The sequence below is a fragment of the Xenia sp. Carnegie-2017 genome, unplaced genomic scaffold, assembly GCF_021976095.1.
Source record: "Xenia sp. Carnegie-2017 unplaced genomic scaffold, XeniaSp_v1 HiC_scaffold_25, whole genome shotgun sequence".
NCBI lineage: Eukaryota > Metazoa > Cnidaria > Anthozoa > Malacalcyonacea > Xeniidae > Xenia > Xenia sp. Carnegie-2017.
The window spans coordinates 7,014,731-7,040,912 of NW_025813488.1; the positions used below are offsets into that span (position 1 = coordinate 7,014,731).

General features: G+C 34.2%; 4 protein-coding genes and 1 long non-coding RNA gene across 7 annotated transcripts; 3 read left to right on the plus strand and 2 right to left on the minus strand.

The window, feature by feature from the left end:
• The first annotated feature begins 3,671 nt into the window (after positions 1-3,671).
• LOC124452995 (protein Wnt-1-like) lies at positions 3,672-11,198 on the plus strand. The gene is given in 5 exon segments (XM_047003668.1): positions 3,672-4,171; positions 4,402-4,583; positions 8,176-8,483; positions 10,134-10,389; positions 10,392-11,198. Coding segments are annotated over 5 exon segments (1,017 nt in total). The 5' UTR covers positions 3,672-4,100; the 3' UTR covers positions 10,592-11,198.
• On the minus strand, positions 10,970-20,154 carry LOC124452994 (protein Wnt-1-like). Of its 2 annotated transcripts, none has more exons than XM_047003666.1 (4): positions 19,953-20,154; positions 15,478-15,725; positions 13,520-13,791; positions 10,970-12,069 (listed from the first exon to the last, which is right to left on the minus strand). In XM_047003666.1, the coding sequence occupies exons 1-4, from the start codon at positions 20,000-20,002 to the stop codon at positions 11,596-11,598; spliced, it is 1,044 nt and encodes a 347-aa protein (XP_046859622.1). In that variant the 5' UTR covers positions 20,003-20,154; the 3' UTR covers positions 10,970-11,595. The 2 variants fall into 2 exon arrangements, with proteins under 2 accessions (XP_046859622.1, XP_046859621.1); XM_047003665.1 differs by lacking the exon at positions 19,953-20,154 and adding an exon at positions 16,255-16,907.
• LOC124453001 lies at positions 12,207-12,600 on the plus strand. The gene is made up of 2 exons (XR_006950928.1): positions 12,207-12,404; positions 12,463-12,600. It is a non-coding gene; the product is annotated as an uncharacterized LOC124453001 (long non-coding RNA).
• Positions 12,855-24,306, plus strand: LOC124452996. Of its 2 annotated transcripts, XM_047003670.1 has the most exons (10): positions 12,855-13,128; positions 16,920-16,979; positions 22,005-22,104; positions 22,340-22,415; positions 22,499-22,618; positions 22,710-22,782; positions 22,882-22,937; positions 23,014-23,075; positions 23,146-23,263; positions 23,350-24,306. In XM_047003670.1, the coding sequence occupies exons 5-10, from the start codon at positions 22,526-22,528 to the stop codon at positions 23,899-23,901; spliced, it is 954 nt and encodes a 317-aa protein (XP_046859626.1). In that variant the 5' UTR covers positions 12,855-13,128; positions 16,920-16,979; positions 22,005-22,104; positions 22,340-22,415; positions 22,499-22,525; the 3' UTR covers positions 23,902-24,306. The 2 variants fall into 2 exon arrangements, with proteins under 2 accessions (XP_046859626.1, XP_046859625.1); XM_047003669.1 differs by lacking the exons at positions 12,855-13,128; positions 16,920-16,979 and adding an exon at positions 21,561-21,706.
• On the minus strand, positions 23,927-26,159 carry LOC124452999 (tubulin polyglutamylase complex subunit 1-like). Its single transcript, XM_047003673.1, has 8 exons — positions 26,063-26,159; positions 25,850-25,940; positions 25,582-25,776; positions 25,393-25,508; positions 25,091-25,229; positions 24,879-24,936; positions 24,382-24,462; positions 23,927-24,167 (listed from the first exon to the last, which is right to left on the minus strand). The coding sequence occupies exons 1-8, from the start codon at positions 26,142-26,144 to the stop codon at positions 24,150-24,152; spliced, it is 780 nt and encodes a 259-aa protein (XP_046859629.1). The 5' UTR covers positions 26,145-26,159; the 3' UTR covers positions 23,927-24,149.
• Between the last annotated feature and the right edge of the window lie 23 nt (positions 26,160-26,182).

Genomic DNA, 26,182 nt, shown 5'->3' on the forward strand with positions numbered 1-26,182 from the left:
ATTAAACTCTTTTAGTCTATACAAAAAGTATATCACAGTTCATCTCCACGGTCACTGAGAGAAGTTAGTATTTGTTATCATTGCTATTTGCTTCTTTTCATGCAATGGGCAATGGCTTTTCGCCACAATTGTTGGATTTTACTTGTTTCTTTAAAAAGTAAATATTAAATCAATGGATATTTACGGATTTTCTGTAATTGAGTTTCATATGAAATTTCAAAAAGCCTCAAGTCTGCATAGCTTTGGTAAATGAAAACAAACAATATTGTATAGAAATTACTTAAAGTAACCTTTTGTGATGTTGAAGTGCAACTGCATCAAATACTTTGTGTTGTAGCACATGATTTTGTTGTATTGATATATGAATTGGGCATAATGCAAATAATCATCAAAACACTTATGCTTCCAATGGTGTTTATAATTCATTTGCAGTTTTAATACTTCTACCCTTCTTTTTCACTTTGTTTTGTTTTTCCTATATTTGCAAATAAGTACACAATTTGAATGATTAACACAGTTTTCACCTCAATAATAAATTTCATAAGCAGTTGGTAGTGCATTTTGTTCTCTGAGTATCCACATCTGGTGTTTTGTTCATACAAGAATGATGAAGTGCAAGTAGATATGTCATAGCAAGGCAATATAACCAAATGAATCAAATACCAAAGTACACTACTTTTATGCTAGAAGCTTAAAAGCTTTTTAGAAATTATAAAGTTATTGGATTATATTAACCATATATCATCAATCTCATGAAAAGAAATAAGAAGCAAAAAATAGGAAAGCTTTGAAAAGTGCAAAACTTTTCTTTAAAAAAGTAGCAATAATGCATATGATAAATCTCCATTCTGTACTTTACTAGGTATATAAGCTCAAACTGTTTCTTAAAGCAAAAACTGTTATAATGAAGAAATATACAGTACAGTAACTTTAAAGGTTTCATCACTGAATCTTTAATGCTTCAGTGTAGTGCATTCGATATTAGTAACATTTATACAACACTCAACTAAAATATTTTGATAAAGATATGACATGATTTAAACATTAAGTTATGTAAAACCCAATGGCTTATACAGTTTGATGTTTCACATCTGCATCAAGTCATCATCAATCTCAGTACAAATGTTTACATAGACACAAACTTTATGGCTTTCCCATTTTATATGTTTGTGAATTGACAATTCATTAAGCATCAAAACACACACAACCTTCTTGCCATCTTTCTTTGGTTTATGAACTTTAACTTCAAAGCATTCAAGGCATCCTTAGTGAATCCATTGTCTCCATCCATAGAATTTGACCATGATCAAATTAAATAACTCTGGATAGGGCAGACAATAAATCAATTATCTTTACAGCATTATCATTTTTTTTTAAGACTCTGCATGGTCAATAACATCTTCCAGTCATCTTTACTCCTTGGTCTTCCCTGCATGTTGTCAGCAAATAGAAGCTCTGCTCCAAATCATGGGTACTCTTGGGGCTGATCATTTCGTTTTGATACTTACTCACAGAGCAAAATGTGTGCAGGGTCTTTTTTGCTTTAGGGAAACTATTTTGCAAATAGATGGGTAAATTTACGACTTCATGCATAAACAAATGACAGAAAAGTATGCAGAATTTTATAAACAAAAACAGGAAAACATCAGTATATTTGGCGTTCAAGTCAGTCTTAAAAAATACGATCTTTATTATGTATTTTTATGGCTTTTCAAGTGAATGTATAATTGCTTTTCAATCGTTGACGGACTAACAAAACAAACAACTACCTCACCTGTGAGAAGCGATATGTTCCTTTTTGTGGAAACTACGACATCCAACAATTGAACGATTGAAGTGTTGGCATTATAAAAGAAATGCCAAAAAAAATATCGTCACAGAATATGGAACTAACGATATCAATATTCTGTGATATCGTGTTTGTTTTTGAAAAATTTTTTATAATTTACTATAGACACCAGGGGGAGGTCGAGAATATTATTTTTCTGCAAAGCGATCATTTCAGCGGAAATACGTCCGTTGGCCGCCATTTTTTTGGCGACCTCGCCCCAGTAAAGATAGCCGCTCCAGTTATTATAGAACTCAATGGTTGCGGTTATAAACACTTTAGATATAATTCAAGAGCCCGGATGTTTGTGCGCAAATGAAAAGAAAATATTGGCTCGTGAATACATCAAAACAAATGTTTCTTTATTATTATGAATAAAGAAGGAAACGCATCATAATAATCATAAAGGAATTCCAACATATCTCACGTTCATTTCACACAAATACTTCGGTGCGATTGTTTCTATATTTATACGGGAACAGAGTATTAATAACATCATGTTTACTCGGAACAATGGACAGCTGAGACTATTAAGGTTCAATCGGTTTGTCTAAATCGGCATGAAAATGAAAATCAGTGTTAATTTCACTGACGCGTCTTGCCCAAAGGCCTGATCTAAATTTTTCAAATTTGGATTATGGAGGAGAAAAAAAGGCGTAAATGACGTTATTTCATTTGAATGCACACATTGTTAGGTATTTTTCTCAGCTGTTATTCTTCTTCATAAAAAGCTAAGTCCTATGTTGCTAAAATCCCAGTCAATAACTGTGATCTCGTGATGGTACTGACAAAGTTTTTTATTTACTAATGATACTGTGAAAAAGCACAGTAAAAATTTCATTTCATTTACGACTGCCAAACATTTGCGAAGTTTGTATACATACGATCATAATTGTTGCTTGTACGTCAGTAACTTTAGGCCTCTAAGACGATTTACGTCCAGTCTTTGTAATTCTAATATTTTGGCAACGTCTTAGAGAATTTACATGGAACCACCGGCTGAGACAAAAATTCAAACGATGGCCTTCAATTTGAATACGATTATGTTAAATATACAAGATTTCTGTATATATCGCTCATAACATGCTCAGCTTGCTGCTGTTTCATAGAATTGTTTTTCAATGTACGTATTTATCGCTCGGGAGGTGTTCTCAAGTCAGCACGTAACTTTGTTAGTCAGGTTTGAAAAATACATGTGAAAATGGCTTCAGATCCATCATACAGATAAATAGATATCGTTAAGTATATCGTCCTTATGACGTATACGTAAAATTTATAATGATTGCTACGATATCTGTTTTACATTTTCTATAGACTTAACTATAGAAAACACTTCTGCAAAACATTTCTTTGCGCACGAGACATAATTGAAAACGTCAAAGTCTTCCACAAACATATCCTATAAATAATCATGAGTGACCATTCTAGTCGTGATTGACAAAATTTTGCGGCTCCAAAAAGTTTTGTCAATATTTCCATATGTCGTCGGTGAATGTTGATAGCAAGCACTCGGTAATAGCTTATAGAAGCAAAGTACGTTGTCATTTATTTTCTCAGATGTGTATCATTTTGTTTTTATTATGCCACGAACATCAAACTACATATCTCTTTGCATAGACGTGTGTATATCTTACTATTTACACTATTGATCTTTTCATGAAAGTTACTTGTTGCAGCTACAAGGCAAATGGCAGTATATCTACATACATAAAGAGAGGCGGAATAACAAACAATCAATGTTATATTCTATCTAAGAAAACTGCTTGCTCCTACAATTAAGCTAGGGTTTTATTATGGTAGACATTTTCTTCCATTTGTTAAAGATTTGTTTATTTTTGTTATAGCCTACATATGCATATAATTTCTACCAGAAATATAAAAGTTTTTAAAGTAAAGGAGTCCTTGGGGATAATTATCTTTAATGACGCTGAAAATCGACTTCAGTCTTCTTAACATACCTCAGTTATCTTGGCGAAAGCAATTTAATTTGATAATTTCGTAGGTGTCGAGTAAGTCGTCTATTAATAGGATCTAGCCCCACGGTCTTTATATGCCTAAATATTTCTATAATTGTTGACAACATTCAAATTGCACCAAATGACTATGTGTGGCACCCTGCGTGTGAAGTCATTGACTTGTTTGTATTCGGTCAATCGTTCATGACTCGTGTGTATATGAGCTTGTTGAACGCAGGAGAACTCTAAACCTATTGGCTATTATATGAAATATATCGATTCTACTTGAAAACCCCCTCCATATAATTATCCCAACGATGACACAAGTTTTACTGCTGTGTATTTCCTCTCTTCTGTTCACGCACGTCCAAGGTTATTCATTTCGGAGGTAAGAGATACGGTCATTTAATCTTGCATATTCATTTATTGTATATAAATTTCATGTTATAAATATACTCTTCTATATTCTCGCACGCACTTCATCTTTATCTATATCATCGCTAATCCTGTGATGTACTTGTTAAGACTTCGTGAAATAGATATACATTGTCTGTCTATTTGTGCGCTGTCTCTCATTGCTTTCCTCGTTAACATTTATTTAAATACAACTTCGTGTAGTTTCCTCACATTCAGCCGAAATAGCATTTGTCGAAACGATATATGTCGAAACTATCGTGAGGTGATTCCTTCTGTAATGGAAGGACTAGTACTTTCCTTGAGAGAGTGCCAAAATCAGTTTAAGAACAGAAGATGGAATTGTACTGAGAAGGGAGGCGCTATTGAAAAGATCATAGGCAAAGGTATGTTGTCTTCTAACTTTCTTGCGTCATGTTGTACAATTCATGTTATAGAAATTATTACCCTCTCGTGAATGATAAATACCTTATTCTCGTGTATTCCCCTTGAGAATTAATGTTCAATGTAGATGAAGTTGAGCTCATTATGTTACACGATAAAAGTCACCTCCGTTATTATGAAAAATAAATAAACAATCTCCCATTTGTGGTGAACATTGTGTATAATATATACAGTTATATAAAGATTTGTTTATATTCAATGAAAGATTGTTTTGCATATAATAATATCACGTATTCAAGATGAACTAGAAAGCGAACTTTATCTCATGAGCTTTCTTTCGTAACCCCTTTCATTGTTTTACTGTATATATTTACAATGACGAACTGATAATTTCGTCTCTTTACGTGAGCATAATTATTTATAGCATGCGATAATTTATCCTCCGTCTAATAATATTTATCAAAATGTAGAATTTCGCTTCGGACAAAACAATACTTGTGTAGGGCTGTTATGCTATTCAACTTCACGACTACTTATTTCATCTTATATTACCACACTAAGTGGATATGTTACATATGTATCATTGCGCTGCTTGAGTCTTTGGGTTATTCGACATTTAAACTTCACCACAAGTTGTCACGATTCCCTTTCAAACGTTCGTGATCCACATTCGTTTATTGATGTTTCACATATTCGCAAGTTTTCCAGCAGAACGCATGTCTTTATTGGACATCTTCCGTTCCTTTAAAATCTGTACATATTTAAATACGTCGAGATGTCGGGCTCGTGCCTTGACGTCCCCGAACGCCGGCAAACAGAGACGGAAAAACGTCTTCACGTTTGAAGTGGGTAATGTATCACATGCAAAGATCCTTGTGAGCTTATTGTAAATTAATAGTGTTGTAGTGCTAACGGATATTACATAAGTGTGCATTGCCATTATTCTAAAAGCCATGCGTGCATTGGTTACGTTTAAATACTAGCTGAAATTAACTTTCATTTTTTTTCGATTCTAATCAGTAGTCGGCCATTTGATTGACTTCATATACAGCGCGACGCTGTATTATCTTACAGAAGAGCTATCATTGTGTCAAGAAAAATCGACAGATATTTCTAACATTAACATTGCACGATAACTTTGAAGATTAAAGATAACAACCATATTATATCCGCAGTTAAATCTAAAAGTAAATACATTGTTATTCACATTTCCTAAGGATCATCAGGCGTTAAGTCGTAAATGGTCTCTTTATTAGCAAAATTTTACTATATAATCATGCTTAACAAACTGCAGTAAAGAACAGAGCTTAACTAGCACATCGCATTTTGGGGGGTGCCGATGTCTAAGTTTTACCCATAAAATGGGCGTGCTTTCGGTGGGCGTGGTCAAGCATTTCACAGCCATTTTTGAAATAATCACAAAATTGAATAACGCGTAGTATCCAGCATAAGGGCACTTAAGGTCAAGCAGGAAAGCAAGTTATGTCTGTTGGTTTCTCAAGGGATACCCCGTGCTGAAAATAGTTTGCGTTTCTTACTTGATTTCATTATCATATAGAAATGTGTTTTTTTATTTTCGTGTTTTATCCGATTTTACTCATTGATCTTTTCAGAGGGTGTAATACCCCCCCTAATCCTCCCCAACGCCTTCCCCTCTTCGTTGCGCCTCAGACGAAAATCCTAAAAACTGTGATTATGAGCAAACTTAGAGGTTTCAAATTCCTGCAGAAATCATGGGGCAGTTAGTTGTTAGGAAGTCGATTGCAAAAATTGAAAAAAAATATTGAGAGAATTCAATAATTTAATTTCTTATACGTTTTGAGTGAATTTAATCGTGTTCTCATAAAGTGTTTGAGTGAATTTTTGTCACGCTAACATTATCGACAGTTTATATTATCTTTTTTCTTTTTTCAATACTAATGTTCGACTATACGGTTGTATTCATTTGCTAAATGATCATCACAGCGCTGCAATATTGGCTAAACTCAAGTTCTTTCAGAAAAGCATTTTTGAAAAAAGAAACATCATAAAGCTAAGAATAGACGCACCGTTGGATAGCATTCGTCCCATCTATATGTGCAGTGCACATGCCAAAAGACTTCTATAAACATTCACAGAATACATCTGAGCAATATTATGTTATCAAACTATCGACCACCGACTAAAACCGTTTTGACACATACTGTTTTCAATAGGACAAGTTGCTGTAAGTACGCACGTTTTTATAAATTGTTTTTCTTTGACGTTTTCTAACCGCTGGGCACATTCATTCCTGCACGCAACATCAACGTTGTCCTCACATCTGTTGTCGACACGTGTGTTCTTTTGGGTTCGTGTTGGTATTTGTATATTGTACATAGCTGCAATGTAAAAAATTGCTGCAACATATTGATGATAGATCTGTTTATCATGCTGCTAATTAAAAGTGACACATTTTAATTAAAAAGTTCTGCTGAATCGCAATGGGAAATAATAGATTATGGTTAATTGGATTTGTCCTCTAATACTTTGTGGTGTTTGTATGCCCCTTCAAATTCACACCATTGTCATGAAATAATTCTCTGGATGTTCCCTGTACTGCATTTATTTCTGAAAGTGAATAATATTGGATGTTAAACTTAAAGTCAGCTATGCTTGAGTAAAGTTGTGTTGAACTTTTGTTTGATTCAAGTTTTCAACTCACGATGCTTTTCTGAAAGCAATCAAGAAACTTACTTTTAATATCATGCTTGCAATCTCGAGCTCAAACGCTTTATGCATCTAAAACTCATTTCTCCTCTTCTCTTTTTCTTTCATCCCAGTTATCTACCTTGGAGCTCATTGCTCGATGACCGAATAGTATAAAGAAACTGCATGGTTTCAATGCATTCATTATCGGTACACAGCTTAGACTCTCTATGTTATTGTTAATGTTCTAATGAAATAACAACATGTATCCAAATATGGACTTATACAAAAGTGACTTTACGTTTGTGACGCATGGAAATAACATTAACCTTCATTGAAATGTCGTATTGAACTTTGTAATAACTTTATGAAGACTTGATATGTGTTGTATGTTCACAAATTATTCCCTTTATTATTTTGTTCCCTGTATAATTATGTGTGTATGAGCACTTATGTTTTATGGTTTAGTTTAGAGAATGATTCTTTTATGGTTTGTGTCTTTCACCTTTATGACACTTTGGATTTTATCCCCCTGTAAAAATGTAAAAAGTTTGTATCAGCGTTAGCAAATTATTTTTATTAGAAATACTGACAGATAGAAAGCTTAACTGACTGTCGTGTTCATCATCTGCGGATATGGCTTTTTACACAGAATGCGATTAAAACGATTAATAATCACGTTATCTTTTCAACTTGTTAGAAACCTATAGGCGTTTACTGAACCACGAATAAACCTTTTTTCCAGCATAAATAACTGCACGATTCTGCACGTAGGTTGTGTCATTGCATTTTCCATTATTGTCGTTCCACAGTTTGTTTCAAACGCTCGAAGCATATTTTATTTGAAATTTTGACATGGCGTAAAAACATTCTCGACTTTAAAATAACAATAGTTGATACATAATGCTCGATGTGTTCCACTTTTAGACATTCGTGAATCTGCATTCATACTGGCTCTCAATGCTGCTGGTGTTGCATATTCCGTGACTCGCGCATGCTCATTGGATGATATAAAAGCGTGCGCCTGTGATCCATATGCATACAGAGAAGGTATGAGCCCATCCTCAAGAACTATCGCTCAAAAGAGGATTGTGGAACGATTCAAAGTGAGTGGCGTGTGTCAAAGAAATATAGACTTTGGGGAAAAAATTTCACGAACAGTGTTCACCGATAAATCGGCTGATCTCGATGCTCGCACGAAGCTAATACGGTGGAATTACGAAGCTGGAAGGAAGGTAGGATATGATGGAGGTCATGAACTTGATCTCATAAATTATACTGCCCACGTTCAGATTTCATCAAGATTACTCCTTTCTCTTTTTTTTGCAACACTTCAATACTTGCGGGCTCTTCAGTGCAAAAAGAGTTTGGATTTTCCCAAGCGTTTCTATCAATCTCGTTTGAGGATATTTGTTTTTCTAAATTTCGTCTTCGTTGAAAAGTGGTCAAGCATGATTGTTAGACGACCTTTGAAACGGTAGTTATTCTTGATTACTCGTTTGGTAACTCTATATCACGTTTTACTTTTCCTATCGTTAAAGTAATGCAATAAATAGTTCTTATCTGTTTTTTCCTCGTGATTTTTGCTACCGTTTGAAAACATGTCAATTGCTTGAAGTGATGGCATCCATTATTTGTCAGTACTCAGACAAAAATTCACTTTAAAACATGTCTTTATGATATATTCTTTCTTAAAAGGATGATTTGAATTCCCGTTGCTGTCGTTTATTTTGAAAACAGATGCTTATTAAATTCTTAGATCAAATTCTTCCTCGTTGGATCATTTTTTAATGGGAGATTTTTGTTTTCGATGAACGCAAGCTTTAGCAATTTATTGGTTTTTATTGATCACAACATGGCAACTTTTAATGTGAAATTTGTGTTCTCTTGTCAACATTGAGATTTTATTTTCTTATTTTAGAACATTTTGTTATTTATAACACCTTCTAGATTTCTTAAATTGTTCGTAGCCTTCCTTAATTGCCTCTATAATGACATATAATTATAGCGTATGCTTACAGTTGGGTTCATGAGAATGGCTTTCCAAAAGCCACATGCAAATCACTTTCTTGTATAAAGTGTTCCTCAGCTAGACTTGTTTTCCGGGGCGTCCACTCCTTGAAAACACTTCAAAATAACTCAAGGATATTGCTCGCGGCTTCCTGTAATCGTATATATTAACCATTTTACAAGATGTTGCATCCTGTTCAATACACTTAAGAAGATCATATTAATTTTAAGTGGCAAATTGTTTGTATTTCCTATCGCCTCTTATTTCACAATTTTTTTTTGAAGCAATGGAATTCTTGTAATTCTTCAAGTCTAATGATCCCAGTCTCGTTATGTAATTTCTTTTATATGCCGATATCACTAATCTGTCTTGCTGTAGGACACTTCATAATTCATTGGCAACAGATTCGTGGCGTTTATGAAAATGCTTTTTACAAATACTTTTGCTCCAGTTAATAAAAAAACATCAACGAATAACTCTCTCGACAATTGTTTACGCGTCATGAGTGGGATATATGTCAAGGTTAATCGTTGCCCATTATGTCGACACGTCTTCAACTATTTTAATTTGTAATTCACGTGTGCATGCAGAGGATTCTTTAAAAAAATATTTTGATATGTCTCAGTTAATGTCGAAACATTTTCGTGGTTTAGTAATCGTTATAAAATATGCCAATTAAAATTCTTTATTGAAATGATATATCCTAATGTTAATCCTATTTGTCGTCAGTGTATTGAATGTTTTAGGTTAAAAATCTATTTCCCATAAAACAGTGAACACCATGATTGTTTTTAGATATTTTTCGGCATGATATAAATTTTCGGTTCTAGCTATTTAGATAAATTTGCTATCTTGTATTTCATATTTTTTCCAGGCTTTAAGAAAGAAGATGCGCGAAACGTGCAAATGTTTCGGTTACAGTGGGGCATGCACGCAGAAAGCCTGTTGGTTGATTATGCCTCCATTTAGCCTTGTTGGGAAACTTTTAAAAGAGAAATTCGATTCAGCGTCTAAAGTTTCTTTTGGAAATAAAGGAGAAAACATTGTTCCCGAGGCTTCGATGAAGGCACCAACCCCTAACGATTTGCTGTATACAATGGATGCTCCATCGTTCTGCGAACCTGACCCCTGTTCGGCTCATTTGGAACACGGGGTCGATACTGCAATGCTACCTCCATGGGAACGGAAGGTTGTGACATTATGTGTTGCAGTCGAAATTATGAAGCGAGAGTTGAGCACGAGGAGAACTATTGTGATTGTGTGTTTCGCTGGTGTTGTTCTGTGAAATGTAAAACTTGTAAAGTGAGAAAGATAGTTCACAGATGTTTGTGAAAAGAATTTCAGATTTCGTGCAAGTATGCTGTTTGTACACGTAGGATATATCCTGTTATGTTTCTACGATGTGTCCTCAGAGTTGACCATCGATTGTGTATCGTGTGAACCAATGCTATAAGCTCTTGTTCTCTTGGATATATAAAGTTAAAGTTTAAAAAACACGTGTTGTTTGATACAGTTGCAATGTCACCTAAGGTAACCTGCAGCACCTTTATCTCTCTATCGAACACAGAAAAAAGTATTATTTTATCAGAGCTTATAAAGCCATTTTATATGTTTTCTATAGAGGTGTTTGTCTATATTAAAGAGACTGAGTCTATATGTATAACTTAGCGTGAAATGCTATCTTAGATTGTATTTTATAAAAGCTAATGCTACTGTGGATTTTCATTTTAATCAGTTAATAAAGCAAATGCATTTTGATTCACTTTCTTGAAACGTCACTCAATAGTTATCCATCGTTTTTACTAACATCAAATGTTATAGCAACTGATATATTTTGATATATTATCTTAGTCATAATTAAGATATGATTATATAATTGCAAGAATTTTTGTAACGAAAAAAATTGTTATGAAAGACATTAAAATATTACTAAACAGCTTTTTGGTTTTTGTGTCGTGAACAGTCTTTTGGTTTCTGATTTTCGAATTCCGAAGATTTGACATTACAGTCTTCTAAACTGATGTATTTTCATGATCGCTGAAATTGCTTTGTACTTCTAAAATGTCTATTTTATATCTTAGAAAAATTTAGAGTATAAAAAATAACTTACATCAGCATAAATATATAATCTATTGAATGCATGCACTACATGGCAATTTCAATGTCTATTTGTTGCACTTATATATTCTTATTAACTTTACATTAGACAGTTCACACAAACCTGAACCTTATTTATAAAATATGAGTAGATCCTTCGTCATCGTTTCATGTTTGCAGATTGCTATTCTTCTATTGAGTGATCTTTTGTGTATCACAGATCTCTGGGTCTCAAGACATTACAAACACAGGTGGATATTTGTTCTTTCGGGACAAGATTGGCATTTTACTTTACAACACCATTCGAACTTACAGTGGCATGGTCGATTTATTGTTTTATACACGTGTCGAGATCCGCGCCCGCAACACAGCAGGTCACATCCATCCGTTCCCATGGAAGTACTATTGCATTCCCGTCCCACTGTTCCCAAGGAGCCTACTTTGGAATTCTTTGTACAAAAATCTGGCGAGTTTTCATAGTAAATTAGATCTGCTCTAGTTGGTGGCTTGTGATTCTTCACGACAGGTGTGAAAGTAATTCTTCTACCGGAGCTGTTTTGCTCCAACTCGACCCGCGATGCGCCATCAAATTTTTCTTTCAATACTCTACCAACTTTTTTAAATTCTGGGATTTGATTCCAGCACGTTTGCACGGTGCAGCGCTGTGACAGGCCATGACATTTACATTGACGAACCATGTTGTTTTTCACAGCCTGTAGTTTAAAATTACAATTGATTGCAAAACTATATTTGCAGTTGTTGCTGTATTATTTGAATTTTTTATATCGTAAATTAAAGGTAGTGTTTCTAAGTTTGTTACTGCATGGAGCTTAAGCAATGGTATGTATAACTTAGTAGGCAATTGTAATCAAAGTATAACTGGGTAGACAATGGTCATCAAAGGTATAAATGGGTAGACAATGGTCATCAAAGTATAACTGGGTAGACAATGGTCATCAAAGTATAACTGGGTAGACAATGGTCATCAAAGTATAACTGGGTAGACAATGGTCATCAAAGTATAACTGGGTAGACAATGGTCATCAAAGTATAACTGGGTAGACAATGGTCATCAAGGTATAACTGGGTAGACAATGGTCATCAAGGTAGAACTAGGTAGGCAATGGTCATGAAGGTATATTTTTCTATTTCTTTGTAATCGTAAACTAATACAATAAAACTTTCATATTTAAGCAGTGTATAGAATAAAATTGCAATTTGTTCATTTTTTATTCATTTGAAAATGCATTACAATTTTCCCTCTTTGTATCAAAAGCTGTGTAAGTATTTTCTTTTGAAAGGATCACATACTTTCAACTTTCTTTTATGTACCCTTGCAAGCCTCACTCATTGACACCTCCATATTTTAAATACTTTCTATATTTATATCTATCTCCTGCTGGGTTGATGTCTGATTTTCTGCGATTTTTTATAAAGTTTTACAGATGATACAGGAATCCCCAGAAAATAATTTTGATAACATTGATCAATAACATATTTTTCGATTAAAGTTAATTCAATAAGTGCAGGAAATTTTAATGTGATGACTAATTTTTTAGGGCGAAAATTGATTTGTAAATCGTTCTGTTATGCTTCCACCGCGTCTGATCCTTATCTTTTTGGACTTAAAATTTCATTCTCAAATTTCAACATTTTTGTAAAACAATTATCTTTTGCCAAATTTCAATGATGACGTTTCTTTTGTTATAGGATGTATGGAATTGATTGAAATGCTGACTGAATGATGACTTCAGAGATTTAACAATATACTGGTAGGTCTTATTGTATTACATTTGAATAAATCGCTTACTGAGGTATCCTTTCTAAGGAAATGTTTTGTAGAGCATATTAATTTTACAAAGTACGTCGTGATGATCGACTTTTTAAAATATGGATTATCACCGTACTGAATACAGACAGACGGTTTTAAAATTGTGTAGGAGAAATGAGAAAAGCATCGCGTATAATCTCATTCACATCATTATTTTTAAATCTTAAATTTGCGCCAATTCTGTACTCTTACGAGTCATAAACATGCATGCATACAGTTACTATATGAATATCTACACCCTCCCCTCTCTAGTTATCGCTGCGTTGCATACGTCCAAGTTTTGTAAGGCACGTAACGCTGACATGTGAAACTTGCTTTGCTTTAATTCTTACCGTTTTTCCTGCTTCGTTGTTATGCATGTTCACGCGTGCACGAAAGTCCTTGTGTATCTCGGCTGAGTTTAAAAACTTTCTGGCAAACTTATCTGCGTATCGTATATTGTCACCGCAGCCACCCCATTGCCAACCCTCCTTTGTAACCACGCCCTCCTTGTACGGATTGTCACAAGTGCAGGATCTCAGCTCACCGTCGGAGCACGCTCGGGAAACGGAATAACTAACAGCTGCTGCAGTGATGGCGTAAACAAACGCGGTCTCGCGACATGCTAGTGAAGGAATGTAGTAAAAACAATCAGCATAGATTAGTGAACAAATGGATTTAAGTCAGAAATGTTAAGGCGCATGATATGACTAATGCTGTTGTTGCTCTTCGTCCCTTAAGGTTTTCATCTACGTTGATCACATGTAACTTAAATTAATCATGCCGTACACTGTATGTGCTTAAAGGTATTGTTTCGTAGGGGTATGCTGTACAGAAACCTTCTGGGAAGATTAATAGACTGGGGGCTACATTATCTATAAAACAGTAGCAACTTACAAATCATTACACAATCAACCAAATCAGCCTCGTCTATAATTATCATAAGTATGGCATATTTGTAAACGTCCTTCGTCCAATTCATTTGCTTGCTGTGTAAACTCTGGATCATGGCCAGTAAACTCCCTTTTGTATGTCTGCTGTATCATTCACTATGTTACTATTACTCTAAGTACAACTCTGTTTTTCCTCACTTTTTCATAAATGTTTTGTATGTTGTATGATACTTGCTTGTTTTATTGCCAAATGCTTTGGTTGTCTTAAAACAAAGTCCACAAGCAGTGTATATATACAATTAAATTAACATCGTCCTTTGGCCTTTTTCCATTATACAGGAAAGAGAATGTGTCTTGAATTCCACAGAATTTCCGACATATCACGGTGTTTAACTATATGTATGTATGTGTACACATACACAGACTACAACATTTTGTTCAAAAAGAAAACATAGATAAAAGCAGATTGTGTATGCTGCAATGTTTTTCCGGTGACTTGCTGAGTGCGTTAAAACGATGAAAAGACATCATGAGCGTATAGGCAACGATATCCAAATTACATTGGTTTTAGCTATAAGTCTAGGAAGCCTAAACAAGATTCATTGTTTGAAGAAGATCATGTTAATTCGAGATTTGCGATATCCATTTATTGAAGTATTTAGAGAAGAATATATATGCGACGCAAATCTATGAAAAGAGTTTCTTATTTTGATATCCGACAGGTTCTTGTATATTATACACAAATTACTGCGGTGTATAAATCTCCTGCCGGTGTTTATAGTGGTATTTAAGTATTGATTTGCGCCTTTATGCCAAGTTCTTACGATCACATTTAGCCGTGTTTTTAATCTGCATGTGTTTGATTCCTTTCCAAGCTGTGATAGCTGTGTTTTCAAATTTTACGATCAGCAAGCCTGTGTATTTGTAGTGTAACTAGTGCTCGCTTAGTGAAAGTTCACACGTTGCTATGTACATGAATTTTGGTAACGTTTTTTCAACTCTATGCGATGTACGGGTAGTAACTATTTCAACGATCATACATTTGCTATTTTTGCATTTATGACTGTCGACAAACAGATGAATACAACACAGACATTTTATGCCAAACTGCAAGCATTATACCTTAGTTATAATCCTGTTAAAAATACCTTTTCTTTAGTACTTCTGTGCATGATAAATTATAGTTTACCTTTTCGAGTAAAAACCATATATGACAAGCCAAAAATTTAAGAAAGTTCAACAACGAAAAAAAATCCGATACAGTAAGATATTTTTACAATGCCGCGCATTTTGTAATTAAAAATTATTTCAACTTGCGCCTTCTTTCATGCATGCATCTTCTTCGCTTGTTTTATTGAAATATGTCTTATATTGGAGCCAATCAAATGCACGTAGCACACATAATTTATCAAACGTACCTCGTTGTAAAATTTTCCCAAAAACATTGTAGGGATTAGTCGACGAACAGTTCCATCTACGATGTTTAAATTGTCGTTGGCATTCATTGATAGCCATCTGTGCAGCGTTGGCTATAGTATCAACCAAACCGGGAGATTTTTGATTTTTTATGATCGTCCGTTGTTTGTCTGATAATGCAGAACTGATGATATTGACTGGTCCTTGTGGTCTGTCTTCGCTAGTACTTGCCACAAATGATACAGCTACCCTGAGATTGTAAGGAGAGTTAGAGTTACCGGTAAATTGTGCTTTTTCCTGCATCTACTTTCATGCACTTCTAATTAAAACGGGTGAACAACGTGTGCACATCAGCTGTGTTTCTTTGCAAAGGAAGCATTTCTCTAATGCTTCAAAAGTCTGTTATTTCTACCATAATGGATCGAAAACTATCCTTCTTTCCCACGTATTGATTCTTCAAAGATATGTATAATGTTACAGATATATCAATATCACTGAAGGTGAAAGTTTTTTGGAGAAATATCTTGACCGTATCCAGTAGATAGCTTACGTTATATAACTTATGAATTTTATAATATCTGTGATTTTCCCATGCTCAAAATGATCGAAACTTGCTCAACAGTGCTTACGAAATTCATTTTCCGCCTCTCCATATTATGACACGCGTATGCTGTATCGGCAACTTCGATAGTTGTTATCTGTAAACATTTATCTATAATCTTTGATGAGAGGATGAGCCTATCAATGCAAATATTTACTGTTGATAAACACGCACTTACCACCATCCGCCTGTACCTTCAATCAATTTTGGTGTCGATGCAAGAAAAAGCAATAGTAAATTTTTAAGGATGACTGCCATCGTATTTTGTGAAAACTGAATTGAATTGCGTTTTATCTACCAGCTTGTTGATATTGTCGGATTTCGTTTCACTTTGGTGCAAAAGAAGTTTCACCTATTTTCGTCAATCGATATGTGCTGCGTGATACGAAATTTCAACGGCGAGCATTTGTCATGTTGTGCCTGCGCTGTAGTCAAAACCTTTTGCTTTAATTGTCCCGAAGCGGGGTGTTTATGAACGTCAAATATTTCTAATAAAATCTATGATGAGTTAATTGCGAATAATTGTTTAAGATCCTATTCTCGCGGCGGGGGAAGGACGCAACAACCAGCGGTCGTTTGTGATACCCCCATATCAACTTGACCCAGTCTTCTTGTTTTCAGCATCATTCTTGCGCTATTGGACTTTTGTTCCATAACCAATTTTCTTTGATGAAAAGTTAAAGAGTCGTAGCAATGTCTATTTGCTCAAACGAGATATGTTCTAGCAATTCTTTACCGACTCTTATCGGCATGATCACTTATGACAAGACAGAATTGCAGTGATTACACAGTGCGTTACTAATTAATTGTTTCCTTCTTAATTCTTTGTACCTTTCATTTTAGTTGGTTGAAGAAGCGTCTTCGAATTATCGATTTGTCTTAATGAACACCATAAAAGAAAAGGTAAAGTGGAAAAAAATTTTTTTTTGCTTAAAACGGATATTCATAGCTTTGCTCCCCCATTTAATGTACACGATAAAAGACCGCTTGAAAGTCTTCATAGATCAAAATCGTACACCCGAGGAGTGATAGTTTGTCAGTGTTGTTTCCGCAACTCGATAATTATGATATAAATCGGATATATGAACAGATTGTGTAGTTTAAATTGCAAGAGAGGCGCGCTAAAACTCCACAGCTTCCCTCTCAACTCCTTTTAGACCACCTACTCTAAACGCATAGCAAAGGTGACAGGGAAACGTGTTGATAACCACTTGAAGATAATGCGAAATGACTCACTCAAATTGTACTCACACAAATTACGTTACACATCTTTTTCACGCAAGTTTACATTGAAAGCTCATAACATGCTTTTTTGCTTAGAAGTTCCGAAATCCTAAACACGAAAATGCTCGGCTTCTATTTACATCCAACTGTATAAATAACAGCCGACCGTGGTCATAATTATTTCCCGCCTGCTGTGCTATAAAAAGGCGGCCTGTTCACCACAAAGTCGGCATTAACTATGCCTTTTTCTTTTCTCTTTTCCATAATTAGTTGCCAGCGAATATTTCGTTAATTAGAGCACATGAGCATTTAAATTACTAAGCCATCTATACTCACGATATACATTAACACGCCCAAAGTCTGTCTGTTTTTCACATAACTTATAGCATATAGATTGTTTACTACGAAGATGCAAATTCCTTTTTGTAAATATTTATTTTACAAAAAGTAAACTTATTGAGATTTCACATCATGGCCATAATGTTGGGCTTTGGATTGAATGAAGCATGGTTTTTACATCAGTCGACTGCTTTAATGACTTAATTTCAGGATATATTGTTGAGATCGTCACTCTCTCATTTTTTTTATCCTTATTTCATGCAAAGTTATTTATTTGGAGAGTGCCATCGTACGTTCGTCCAATTCCTTGTAGATTGTCCTCACTTATTAGGGGGATAAATTCTACTTTATATATAATTTTCTTGTGTTATAGAAAATACATATCATAATCGTTTATAGGATTTCAACTATTTTCTCCAATATCCTGTTTCAAGTAAAAATGATCGTATTTTTTTTTAATGATGGCTTCACAGAGGTTTCACCTTTGAGTCAGTTAATTTTTCAAATTGCAAAACTCACGACTACAGTTTGGTCTTTAGTGAAATATGCATTTCATAATCATGTCTTTCGATTGATCTAGCAATGCATCAGACACAAAAGTAAACAGTTGTACTCTTCAGATATATGGACATAAGGTAGCTACTGACTTTTCCGAGAAGACATTTTTCTGTGATGACAGGAATCTTCTGGAAGCTCTTAGATATATTTGCAAAAACTGTGTTTATTTATTGATCTATATTTGACGGTTAACTCACAAAACAGTTGACGTGTTTTAACCCAAAGAAACATGTTTGCTTTAAGCCATATGCCAATTATAAAGCTATTTTGATTATTCAGTGTAATATCTTTGCCATCTGTGAAGACGTTCAAATAACCAGGAGTGAATTTCGTTAACATAGCAAAGATGCACGCAATGTTGACAAACAAGAAAATATATAAATACAGTATAGTTTGGCATATACTCACTTGCTATCTAGTGCTTTTGACCAAAATCAACGTTTATGAGAGTTATATAGGGAGCAAGTAAGCTTTTGAATGGTTTTGGTTAGCATGAAATTCAATAGCGCTGGATTTGTAGCTGTGGGTTGTACCTCAACCTTCTTTTTTCCCATGAAAGGAATTTTTCAATGTACAGGTCAAAAGTTGTTACAGCTGCTCTATTCTACTTCAGTATTGAGCACTTCTCCATTTGCCTTGAGTAATTTATACGAAATGTACGTAGTTTACACTGAACACTTTTTTTAAATATAACTAAAAATGAAAAGTCCATGCAAGACAAAGACGAAGTGACATGATTCAGGAAAAGTACTTTTCTTTAGGGAAATGGTGATGCAAAAGGATCTTGCAAGCGGTATAGGAAATTACAAAATTGATCGAATGCACGCGAAATTTGCCTTTCCTTTCAAGGGTTGGCAGTTTATATAAAATTAGAGAAATGAATGAAGGCCAGTTGAGTCTGTATGGGTGGTATAAACTACCATATGGTTATAACTCCCTGTTTTTCTGCGCTTTATTCTCTCGTCATTGTTTATAAATATATTTAAGAATGTATAAGTATCCTGCATGGAAGAATTGATTCACAATATATTGTTTGTGCTGTTTATCTATCCACAAAGGCTTATCTCATCAATAACTTGTTTTTTCACAGCAATAAACTCTGCGGTATTCCGGTCTTTTATAGATGATACGTAGATAGCGCTTTGTCCTGTACAAAAACTTGTGTGTTTTTCTTCCGGAAGATCATTCGCTTCTAATCATCTAATTTAAATGACCTGCTGCATCAGCTGTCATATACACCTTCTCATTCATTTGAATTTTTCAGCCGCGGTTTTTCACTTAGGCAGGAAAGTACTAATCAAAAATGATAACGACTTCTTTTTATATAAAAAGGATGTTTCAGTCAGAACTCTGCTGACAAGATTCAAGGGAATTAATTAGCTGTTTTTATCTGAAGTGAAAACTACTTTAATTGAGTGTTTCGTGGTTATTAATACTTGCGCGCATTGACGAACGTGCTATTGAATAAAACTGAAGTGTTAACCATAATGATGGCTATATTAGGAAATAATTTTAACGAAGCTGGCACAAACATGACTGGTTTCATTATGCCAAATAACTTAATCCTCATGATAAGTGCACCATGAGTTCTTTAAAGAATTTTTTGAAACAAAAATAATATCGATTTACTAACAATATAACAACACTGTTTTACACTTAGCTAATCATTTGTGAACTGAACTCTACTAAATAGAAGAAGTCCTAAATCATAAGGATGCTTTAGAAAAAGTTCAGAAACAACAAAGGTTACTTAACTCTTTTCGCAACATTTTAAAGGTCGTTGCTACTGCTTTCTCTATCACCATCTAGCTGTATTGAAAGCAGAACTAAAGCTTTTCTTCTCTTTGTTTTAACTCACCATAGCTTGCGTCGAAGATGAAAATTCCTTTTATCAAATGACCATGCATACAACGTCGAAAAGAGTTTTACTTAAAATACACAACAAGATTGCACGCTCGTAGTCACATATCCTGCACTGACAAACATGTTTTACCAAGGTTTATATATCCTTGTATGACGTTAAATTGAAATATCTTTATGTAGAGTGATTACTATGATGACTTATTGCGGTCTTTCCTTGGCTTCCAATTATTGCGTGGCCGCGTGGGTGATAATCTGGCTTTAAAGTGATTTTAAAATATGAATGGGCACTTCGACAATTACCTTAATTTATCTTTAGAGAAAAGTACTGCGGCATTTGCTCATAATCTTAATGTTCGCCATTGGTTGAATAATGTCTGTCGGCAAGCCGGCGTGTATGTATGCTTTTCGAGATAGCATGAACTAAATTTAGAGTTCGCCCAGTATATTTGTCACCCACACGTTGTATTTCTAGATGTATTCCGGAGAATACAAGATGTTTTAGGTAGGATGAGAAGTACTTACTACACGGAGGATACGAAAATATATTTTTTTGCTAAAACATTCAAGACAATTGTAGAAACGCTTTGTTAAGTATTTCTAATTTCAAGTCAAAAAATCTGACAAGTGCATCATCATAAGCAGATAAAATGAAGATCATTATGAAATGCAACTGGTTTTCACCGTTTATATGTTGTAAATTAAGCGGCTCTTAGTTTCACATCACTTATCTGTGACAAAATTTTGTCGTTCTGTTCTCGACAAATGAAGAAACCATAGGGCGGAATAATTTTAATCTATTATCCAGGCTCTTAAGCGATCAACTTTTAACGGAAGCATTTAAAGAAGGTGCAGTCAATGGGAAATTTCATTGAAGGTTAGAACGATGTTAAATTGAATTAAATTACGTTTATTTCGCCGCCTTATGGTAAAGAAAGGACGTCAGCAACTTTCGAGACTTCATATTTTAGCTGTCACTCGAAATTTCGAAAATTACTTCTCCATTTGCGTTGTCTGGTGTAGTAGAACTTAGATATGTAATATTTGGAGTTTCTTTATCATAAAAAATGATTTTTGAAAAAAGTTTGTTGACAAGAGTTTAAATACAAACACGTCTCAACCAGATACTTTACATTGGCAACATTTCAAAAATAATTTCGTGCAACCCAAGAAAATCAAAGTTAAAATTTGAAGAGTTCTTTATCACGTATAAAGACAATGGTTAAGAATGTGTTTTATTTGAATTTTGCTTGCGAATTGTAATGAGTCTTATAGGATATTGCAAAACCAATTGTGCAAGTATTTATTGGCCTTCATTGTTGTTTTGAGAATATTATAATCATGATCATGGCAAGTAATTAGATGATTTGCATAGTTTGCGCACAACTCGTGTGAAAGTGTGAAACGCGTGTCGCTCCCGCCCCATAGTCGCTCCCAGAATGCCTTGCAGCTGCAACTGTTCAGCATCAGCATTATTTAATACATAATAATTGCATAATTATATTATAGTCTTGTATGTTGTATTTCCTTCTCATTGAAAAGTATTTGATGAATTGTATCTTTTTATCGTAAATATGAATTTTAAAATCTTCAAGAACATCAACGAGAACAGTTTTCACGAAATTGGTGATGAATACAGCAATGATAACGTAAACATATACTTTTGTAACTTCACAGCTCATGTTTTAACCATTTTATGGGTTGTGCCGTGCCATCTTTTGTTTGACAAATTTTCGTTTTTATTCACATTTATTGAAAATGCTTTCTACAATTTCTTAAACCTTGAAATATTAGAAGTTTTTATTTTGACAATAGATGAATGTAATAAATATTATGGATCTTTTGCGTATGTGTAATAATGTGAACGTGATGTGATGTCTAAATCATGTCTTACAGCATACTCACTGTAGTTCCGCCCAATAATGTTCATACTTTTTGCCTCTTTAGCCTCTTGTGGCAAGCCATCAAGAATTTCAAGAAAGACTTAGGAAAACACTGCATTATGGGAAGTATGCTGATGCCACACTACCTTCCCCAGTAGTTACAGGTCAGGTGCAACATTGATACCATTTAATAGCATAGTAGCATGGCTTTTATCACTACCAGGGTTAGGCAATATATTTTATAACTGTTAAATTTGAGCTCAAAGGTAATCAACATGCTGCTATAATTTGTTCTGCATAATGCCATAACTGCCACTGACTCATACCTAAAATGAAGTTGTGTTTTTGGTTTATTTTTTCAGCTTCCTAACATGTACTGTATATTTTTATAATTTCAAGATGTTGCCGTTCGCTTTATAAATGCGCATGTGAAAGGAAGTCATTTGATCAACATCAGGCTTCTAAGATTTCTCGGTATGCACCATATCTTTACTGCTAGTTTATCAAGTTGGAAATTTGAAGATCAGACCACAATTTATTCATGATTATTTATGCACAGGAGCAAGAATATCCCCTTGTGCATTAATGATGGGAATCCTATACACTGAAAGACTTGCTCAAAGCAATCCTTCATATCTAAAGAAAATGTGTTCATCAGACTTGTTTGTTGTGTCGATGGTATGTTTAATAAACATCATCTTTGAGTGACTTAATATATAAGGTTCAATTTATGAATTTAACCTTTAAACCAAAAATTTTGTGCTTGAAGCTTGTTGCCTCCAAATATCTTTATGATGATGGCGAAGAAGAGGATGCATATAACTATGATTGGTGCAAAGCAGGTTTTGTGGAATATATTGTATTTTCTCAAATTATTATGTGCTTCATTTGCTTTGTTTTAATCTCCAAAGAGTTGTATCCAACCTTTATCTGTTTCTCAGGAAATTATCACATACAAGATTTAAATCGATTAGAACAAGAGTTCTTGATTGCTATTGTAAGTTGGCTTAAGTAATATTTGTGAATATTATTTTGTGTTGCCTTACACTTATCCAGTCTTGTGCTATCATCAGAATTGGAAGATATTTGTGAAGTGTGACGAGTTCTTTGAAGTGGTAAACAGATTGGAGACAAGGTTATTTTTTATGATTTCTTCCATGAAGTGAATATGAAAAAGAAATTGAACTATTTCTTTGTTTGTGCAGGATTGCTATGGATCAAGGAAGGAATCATGGGTGGTACACATATTTGGACATGAGCACTATTCTAAAGAATGTTGACTTTCAACAATTTCTCTTTATGTATTTGAAGTGTACTGGGAAGGTAGGGAGAAATGCAGCCTTCTTTTGAATTCAACAGCTCTAACTGTACTTGTGATAATATTATAGATTTCAAATTATTTTGTCCAGGTAATCTTGGCATGCTCTATTACATATTCTGTATCAATCGTGTTGTTGGTCACAGCTCATGCATTTATTGCTAGTCATCATCAATTTGTGAATAAACATCATGTAGAAACTATGTTATCCAGACCAGTTGTGGGACATTCTAATCATTTTGAATCTTTGTTTGGAAAAGCTACATCTGCCGGAAAATCATGGGTTGGTACAAACATGAAAGGCTTAAACGTTGGAGAGTCACAAGTTAATGACTTAGCACTTGCATTAAAGTACATAGTGAAGAGAGATGTCTGTGGTAAATGTGGGTTTAGAAGGACTACTGTAGGATCAGAGAGGCCTTCCAATGTGAGGCCATCATTTGTAAAGTCTCACAATAAAAGAAATGCAACGACATCATTACAAATGATTGCTTCTGGTTTCAGTCAAGTATGGATGTTTATTGAGAGGACATTTGGCAAAACATCTTGGTTGAATAGACCAATAAAGTTTCCTATTTGGGAGAACTGTCGTTATTCAGACATTGGTTTTACCACATCACCTGTGATTGCAATTGCTGCATAGTATTATAGAAAAATGATAAATGATGTTTCATCTAGTTAAAGTAATCAATGTGATAATTCTAACTGTACCATAATCAGGTTTATCATTTACAACAAAGGATTGAATGTTGCAATAAAAGGTAAATGTTACAGTAATCTTTGAAGTATATCGAAGACATGAAATAAGCTAACATCCATATTAAGCAGGTTTGTTGAAAGTAGTCGTTATTTACAGTGATGTCTTTCATAGCAGTGTCTGTCTTCTGACCATTACACTTTGACAGAAATCTGAAAAAGTGATTAAGATTAGCAGTCACACATTTTATATGGGCCAGCGCTCCGAACCCCCATACATGTATTATAATGTTGGTAGAAGTATGTAAATTGTAGTTAGAAAGTATCAATGCAATAAATACAATTAAAATTACTATTGTGTTTGTCAATTACTGCAATACGAAACCTGATGAGTTGGGTTACCTAGCAATGAGATTACAATTTTTACCTTTGATAAGAAAATCATACATGCTTCATGAACAAACTCATCCAAGGTCATTATTTCACCAGAAACACTTTCATTTAATGTCTGTAATGCAAAAAATGTTTCTATTTAGCTTTTTGTTACTTAAGATAAGACAAGGCAAGGCAAGCTGTTTATTATTGAGTGCATATAACCATGTTTACATGTTCATGATATACCATCCAGTGTGCAAATTAACGGTGTGCAATGTGCACATCGTTTTAGCTAAAATGAAAATAATTGCACATCACTTTTTCAAACAATGTGCAAAAATCAGCGGTTTTAACGAAAAACACTGTTGTAAATCATGAATTTGTTCATGTTTAAAAATATTAATTTAGCAATTAGTGCTTTATAATAAATAACATAATATCGATTTGATTATGCCTCTAAAGAAACACTTTTGTCAAAAAAATTGCACATCGTTTTTTCTGAACTAATTCACACACTGATACCATCAATCTGTAATTAAGGTTTATTACCTTGTTGATTTCGATACTAATATTTTGTTTGCTAAGAAACAAACCAGCTTCAAGAATACTATAACACAAAATTAGAATGGTTGTCATTTTTTTCACACTTCTTGTGTTATGCTAGAACTCTACCTGTGTGATACTACCTGTATAACACTACTTGTGTAACATTACCTATGCAATACTACATGTGTTTAGCCACCTGTGTTACACATACTTACCATAAAGTAGAGCTTTCTTTCCCTTTTGAAACACTGGTCTCCAACTGAGTTAGCATTGCTTTACATAATGAGTAGTCAGCTTGATCTTTCTCTGATAAAGCTAACTCGTCAAAAAGTGACTTGGCTTCCAAAATAAAATCTACAATCCAAGATAGAAAAAGCATCAAACGACAAAGAATGCATCAAACAACAAAGAATGCACTCAAAAATACATATATTATCCTTTCACAATTATGGTATACAATCAATCAATTCAACATGAGAAGTTGAGAACTAAAAACTGTACGTTGTATAAAACAAACCTTGAAATATAAAGCAACAAGTAACCCCTGAGTTGAACATATTAAAGTTAACGATGTTTTGTTCTCGTTTTTGTAGCAATTGTAATAAACTTGCTGTTTCTTTTGTTATGGAGTCCCTAATTGATAATGCAGCTGTTAACTCTACAGTAATTTCTTATGTGGCACTTTTCTCGAATTCACAACGATTACCTGCAAATCAGAGATAGAAGTTCGTTGTATTTTTTTCCAGTCAGGCCTTTCAATCCATGTCCGATCGATTGTCTGTTTAATAACTTGTACGCTTTTAACAAGTTGTTTTGATACGATACTTGACTATGGTGACTCAAACAGAGGTATTGGTAAGCCTGACTTACACTTGATACATGTTCAGCAGCATTGGCAAAGCTAAAAGAAAGCCATCGTTATTCATCACAAACAACAGCAGAATCCAGTCAGAAAATTGCTTTTGGTTGCTCACTATTTGGCAATGAAAGCTATGGGATTGTCCGGCTCATTGTCTAATAGGATCGTGAGCACTTCTTGTATTTGTCTCGTAACTCCAACTCTTCCTTGAATCAAAATAAAAACAATAATTTATGTTTTTACTTTTTAGAGTGGGACATCTCCGTGAAAACGTAAAAGGTGTATCGCTTGTAAATTTTTTGTATCATTAAGAACAGAAAATAGCTACCTAGATAATCAGCAGGATTTTCATTTCTTTCTGACTTTGATGTAAGTGTATCGTCAATCCTCGCTCCTCTCTTCTCCGCCATCTTGTTTGTTGTCTCCTTGTGAGTCCGCTTAGCAACTA